Below are 6,528 nucleotides of genomic sequence, written 5' to 3' on the forward strand. Positions count from 1 at the left end.
TCCGTACAGATACAAAAATATAAGACACAAGACGCAAGTCATCTCTTACTCTTAAGATTAAAGTACCACAAAGACAGTCTTGAATCAAAGCCCACAAGCTGTTGGAAAAGCGGGGCGCCGGTGGGGGGGGGGAGGGGAGAGAAGGATCACGTGATAGGAGAAGAGAAACGCGGGAGCAGAGCGAGGAGACCGAGCAGTGTCAGGAGGAAGGTGCCGGGGAAGGCAGGCGCTCGGCAGCAACAGTAGCATTGAGGAGGCGGAGCTGAGCCTCCGAAGTTGGTTTCTTCTCCGCGAGCCTAAGAAGGAGCGGATCCGAAAGAGGGAGATCCCGGGACTGCTGCAATTTGAAGCTCGTTTCCTTTTTGTAAGCGCCCCGCAGGCGGGCAGGGGAGAAGGGTCGCAGCCATGCCTCCCCACGGGGGCTCTCGGGCGGCGCAGCTCGGTCCGGCGCGGCTCTGGTGAGCGCTCTCCTATGGGGGATCCCGCCGAGTAGCAGCGCTCCCTCTCAGCCCCATTGCCGAGGTCCCGTGCCCCGATGGAGCCAGAAGAAAAGAAGATCTCGGTGTGGATTTGCCAGGAGGAGAAGTTAATCTCGGGCCTCACCAAACGCACCACTTGCTCGGATGTGGTGCGGGTCCTTTTGGAGGAGAGCAGGCAGCGGCGCAGGCGGCGGCAGCAGCAGCAGCAGCCGCTGCAGCTGCAGCAGGCATCGCTGCAGGAGTGCGGCGGGGGGATGTTGTCGGGGCTCCCGCAGTCTTACTGCATCGTGGAGAAGTGGCGGGGCTTTGAGAGGATCCTGCCCAACAAGACCAAGATCCTGAGGCTCTGGGCGGCCTGGGGAGACGAGCAGGAGAACGTGCGCTTCGTGCTGGTGCGCAGCGAGGCCTCCTTGCCCAACACCGGACCCAGGAGCGCCGAAGCCAGGGTGGTGCCCAGCAGGGACAGCCCGGGATGCCACGGCTTGGGGGTTACAGCCCGGGCCAGCCTGGCTTTGAGCCAGGAACGGCAGAGGCGCGTGGTGAGGAAAGCCTTCCGCAAGCTGGCCAAGATCAACAAGAGGAAGGGGCAGCCGCAGCTCGAGGAGCCGCCGGCCAAGGAAGCCCCGGCGGGCGAAAGGATGGAGACTCTGGTGCATCTGGTCCTTTCGCAGGACCACACCATCCGGCAACAGATCAAGCGGCTCCGCGACTTAGACCGGGAGATCGACCGCTATGAGGCGAGGATTCATTTCGACCGCATGAAGCGCCACGGAGTCAACTACGTGCAGGACACTTACTTGGTCGGGGAAGAGCCGGAGCCCCCCGCGGGCGAGCAGGAGCTGAAGTCTCCCGCAGGGGCGGCCCCGGCAGCGGCAGCGGCGGGGGAGTTAGAGAAGCCGGCGGCCGGCGGCGAGGACTTGGAGGAGTACGCGCGGAAGTGCGAGCAGGTGGCTCGGGTGCAGGAGCAGTGGCGCCGCCAGGAGGAGCTGATCGAGCATTTGGCCGGCGAGATCCAGGAGGAGCTCAACGAGCGCTGGATGAGGCGGCGCCGGGATGAGCTGGCGGCCGCCAAGGGCTCCAGCGCCAGCCTCTCCGAGACTGACTGCAACACCACCGAGCTGAGCGGCGGCGGCGGCGAGCTCCACGTGGAGCAGGAGCGCGTCAAGACGCAGTTGAGCACCAGCCTCTACATCGGGCTGCGCCTCAACACGGATTTGGACGCCGTGAAGTCGGACCTGGAATTTACACAGCGCGCCTGGGCCGATAAAGAGCGGGAATTGCAGCGCCTGCTCGATTCCCTGGAGTCCTTACACGTGGAGGGGGGGGGAGGGGGAGAGGAGGAGGAGGAGGAGGAAACGGCGGTGGCGGACGAGCGACGGGGCCTCCCTTTCAACCCGGGCGACGAGCTGCCCTCTTCGGTCCCGATCACCTCGGGAGATTGGGGTGAGGAAGCCGCCCGGAGTTTGAGCAAAGACCGCGAGGATCGGGAAGACGAGGATTCCGACACGGGTTTAAGCTCTATGCACAGCCAAGACTCGGACTCGGTGCCTGTGTGTGAATCCCTCGTGTAGCACTCCCCCGCTCTCTCTCCTCCCGGGCTTTTCACATCATCTCAGGGACTGCAAAGCTGTGTGTCCCCCCTGTTTTGACCTTCGGTGCACCAGTTTCCATCGGCGCAAAATGTTTGGATTAAAGAGTTCCTGCTTTTCCTCCCGTTTCTGATGTATTGCAATACATTATCATAATGCAGGATCCAATCTGGGTCGGTGACCGGGACCATGTTGATAGTTCATTACGCAGGCCGTTTCTGTTCAAATCATTAAATCCTGGAAAATATATCTATATTTGTACAAACAAACAAAAAGCTAGTTTTCTCCGTAATTTTTTTGAAAAAGTAGCCCTTGTTTTGTTTATTTCAAACTTTTCAAATGAAGAAAAGTTGCCGTTTTTAATATTTAATTCTCTAAGGAAATACTGTTGGGGAAAATATATGATACTGTGTATATAAACCAAAGCACCCAACATGAGGGTTTGACACTGAAACTTGCTGAAACTAGTCAAGAATGGCAGATTTTGCTCTTGCTTTCTCACTCTAACTGCAATTTTTTTAAAAAAAAAAGAATTGTTGGCAAATCCCTGAAACTTACTTTCCATTTTTTGGTTCCTTTACATCTGAGATATTTATTTTTGAATGGCTTTTAAACCCTTACATTCACAATTGCAAATACAAGACAGTGTGCTTTGAATGTGTTATTCATTCATTTGCTTTCTAATTCAGGAATTTTTTAACTCCTTGGTCCTTTTGCAATTTGCTACAAAAGAGTTTGTGCCTCTGATCAAAATGAAACATATAGATGGAAGACACAGTAGCAAGAATTGAGATGATTAAAAACTTGTACTCAGGAATGCCTGCTGTCAGCTTGTTTGGAATAGATTCCAACAAATGTCTAAGTAACAAATTTATGTCTCAGATGCAAAAAAAATTCTCTTATGCACAGGTGTTCATGGGAATAATCCAGGTTTTTGTGGGGAGGGTGGGCAGGGTTATTTAAATGTTAACAATGAATCATAGGAAGTAAATAGGAATCATAGCAGTTATGCTTGTTTGGTTGTGTTCCTTAGAAAATGGGGAATGAAATGCAGGGGACCTAAGTTAATTTGCTCATAGCATATTAACAGTGTAAACCTGCGTGAGAGAATGCTGGTTGAGTGAGACTTTACATTCTAATTACATTGCACTGAAACTTTAAAAGTGGCATGTGCTTTAATGCTTCTAGTATGCTTGATTTACAGAAGCAGTATGCAGTGTGTTACAAATAAGATTGAATTTGTCTGCTTATGCTGAAGTCAGCATTGGGTAAGAGCCGTTCTACAAAGCCAGCTCCGGTGCTTTGTTTGTTGTTAGTTTTGAGCAAAGTTTTGGTGGCTAGAAAACGAATCTGAAGGGCAACATCTCCCAAATTGACATGTCTATGTATTTTATTAAACTTTTCAAAAGGAAATAAGACCTTCAAACCATTTTCATTCCTACCCCGTTTTAAAATGTCAAATTTGACAATGAATGGAATGAATTTCACTGGTGGGAATGATGGAGAATGAAGAAATGTGATGCAACAAGAACAAATTAACTCTTCTGTGCACACACACACACACACACACACACAACACCATCTCAAGGCTAGCGGGGCTATTATAACTTTTTATAACTTTTTTAACAGTCATGATTTAATTTCAGACCCTAAAAGAATCTGGCTGAACCAATGGCATTGTAATCGCTCATATTATGGATTTACTTCTAAGCAAAAGCAAACAATTGGAAGTTAAAAGAGGCACATGCTATTTGTGTTGCTTTGTTTTTTTAGATGACCTTTCTTGGGAACAGTAGGGCAGTTTTAATTCAACTGAATGTCAGTCAGGGAAGAAAGTTGACATAACTTGTTTTTCCATTCTGCTTTTAAAAGTGTGTATCGAGAGCATTGTACAAGAGGATCAGAATCAGATTCTACCAATGGATACTTAGAACTAAATTTAATGGGATATCATTGTATGTTGAGCTCCTTGTGGAAATGAAGAAGATTGGCTACGTATAGGACAGCAAATAAGTCCGCAGTAATCAGTCTTGGCAAAAGATGAAAGGGTGCCATCGGTATATCAATTTGCGTTTCTCAAGCAAAATCTTATTTTCATCTATTGCATAATTGTACTGCTATTTTCTTCTATGTCTTTTGGGTCAGTTATTGAAAAATGAATACAAAATGGTAGAATGCAGGCCAGTTATTAAATGAATCACATTATCTGGGAGAAATTCCCTGAATTGGGGGCAAAGTGATTGATGCAATAAATGCTTCATCTAAAAGGTATTTGGAAAGAAAGGGGAGAATCTTGTATTTCGAATCAGGAGGAAAAAACACTGCACTGACCAAGATGCACTGCAAGAAAACACTTTTCCAGTCAAAATTTAGCAGTTTGTTATTTTACCTAAGTGACAGTCTGATCCTATGCATTCCTGTTTCAAAAATAAACCTGGGTATTACTGCCAGATAAACGTTTTACCTGTATGCAACGTTAATCATCCTTTGGTCCTGAACATTTGCTAAAAATGTACTGTATATTTTCTATACTGAACCTGACGGTAGGAAGCTATTCCTACTGTTTAAAGAACACAGATTTGAGAAAATGATGACTCAAAACCTTATTTGCAATAACACTGGATTATTTATGGAATAAAAAAGACATATTTTTCACAAAGGATTGATCTGTCATTTGTATACCAATTAAGCAGGTCTTGATGGTAAATTACCAATTGGAATGAGTAGGAATCCTGTTAGCCCCACTATATGCACAAGTATATATGCACTTACTATAGAGGCAATGGAAGGTGACAGAAAAATTGTATGGCAAAACTGAAAGGGGGCACCCATAAAAGACACTGTACTGATAAAAGATGACTGAAATGCAACAGTTGGGAAAACAGCAAAATTTTAAACTATTGGGAAACTTTTGACTGAGAGAACACCACACAATGTAGGATAGGGTTAATAAAGTTTGGGGCAGAACATTCTTCCTTTGCATAATCATGGGATGCTGCAAACAACTATAAATCCTGGCAAGTTGCTGAGCACCAGAAATGTGGTCACATGTCCATGGGGAGGGCAGCTCTTGGAACTTCCGGAGCCAGCTTGTAGGTATGTTTTAGGGAGGGGCTGTTCTAACGTGAAATGGTTGTAAGTGACTGATCATGCAGTTGTGGTCTATGTGCAGTTGCTTTAAACCACATCGACACATGGACATCACCAAATGCACAATAGTGGAATCAGGTCTAGTACACAAACTGTTGAACACGGGCACACGGACACTTCCAAGCACAGATTATGGAAGAGACAGGTTGGTGTGAGGTATATAGGTTACATTAAAATTAAAGCAAGTAGGTGTTGCCCTTAAGACTTAATCTAGAAAACAAGAGAATATAAAATCAATCTAAGGAACAATCAACTATGCAAAGGCAACCTGCTAGTTGAATGTAATCAAGGCTTAAGAACTCATGATCAGCAAACATGTATATTTTGAACATGGGATGTGAGAGGGATGATGGAACTAAAGATATTTGGAAAGACTAAGAGAAGTAAAAAAAAAGGGGTGGGTGAGAGAGTTGCTAAGCACTTGGAAAAGCTACAGGTGGTCACTAGGGACAAGTTGAGATGATGGACACTTCTCCATAAGGCTGCCAATGGTCAAGCCAGACTTCACGGCACCCAGCTAACTAAATGTTACAAAACAAGTTCATGCTGTTTCATCAACACAATCTAATAATGTTCCATTAAAGATTGTTTGGATTCATTAAGGTGTCAGGCTCTATAATTTTATAGAGCTTGCAAACAATGCATTTACCAGGGCTGAGTGACTTTTGAAAGTGAATTCATTGAATTAGGTTTTTGAAAAGGCTAACTGATTAAAGCATCTTCTAATTAGCCATTGGCTAATTAGAATATCAAATTCACTTGGCACAACTGATAATGCTCTCACGCATACACCCACACCCAAATAAGGAGTGGAAGAACAAATTAATGATATCTAGGAGAACAACGGGTAAAATTAAAATTGAGCATAATGACAAAACATGTCAAATAGGAGTAAAAGTAGCCCTGTAAATACAATTGCTTAGCAAATTGGCACTGGGAGCCTTGTCCTGAAATCCTGGTTTTCTTTTGTAGCTCTTGATTAAAACTTCACAGCATTTTTGTCACGAGGTAATTATAAAAACAACAAACTAAGAGACACTAAGGTGAACTCTGGATTAGCAGGTGTGAGATCAGTATGAAATCTGCTGCTGTGAGAATGGAGTTGCTGAGGTGTTTTTTCCTCTCTGGTTCCATTACAGAAACCAGAGCAAAACCGGTGCCTTCTTTGCAACCTTTTGGCTGTGGAGTGTCCTTGACTCATCCCACCTCCCAGTTCTTATTCCCTTCCTCTCTTCCCCACTTTTCCATGGTGACCGACCTGGAAGACTCTGAATAGATTGAGAGTTGGAATGCCTAAGTGTAAAACCAAT

General features: G+C 45.9%; 1 protein-coding gene across 1 annotated transcript; it reads left to right on the top strand.

Moving 5' to 3' along the window:
- The first annotated feature begins 201 nt into the window (after positions 1-201).
- Positions 202-4,727, top strand: RASSF10 (Ras association domain family member 10). The gene has a single exon (XM_087950998.1). It carries the CDS (start codon positions 536-538, stop codon positions 2,048-2,050), a length of 1,515 nt encoding a protein of 504 aa, XP_087807124.1. The 5' UTR covers positions 202-535; the 3' UTR covers positions 2,051-4,727.
- The last annotated feature ends 1,801 nt before the right edge of the window (positions 4,728-6,528 follow it).

The sequence above is a fragment of the Notechis scutatus genome, chromosome 1 (assembly GCF_049901735.1).
Source record: "Notechis scutatus isolate UNSWTSFEM ecotype Mainland chromosome 1, rNotScu1.2, whole genome shotgun sequence".
NCBI lineage: Eukaryota > Metazoa > Chordata > Lepidosauria > Squamata > Elapidae > Notechis > Notechis scutatus.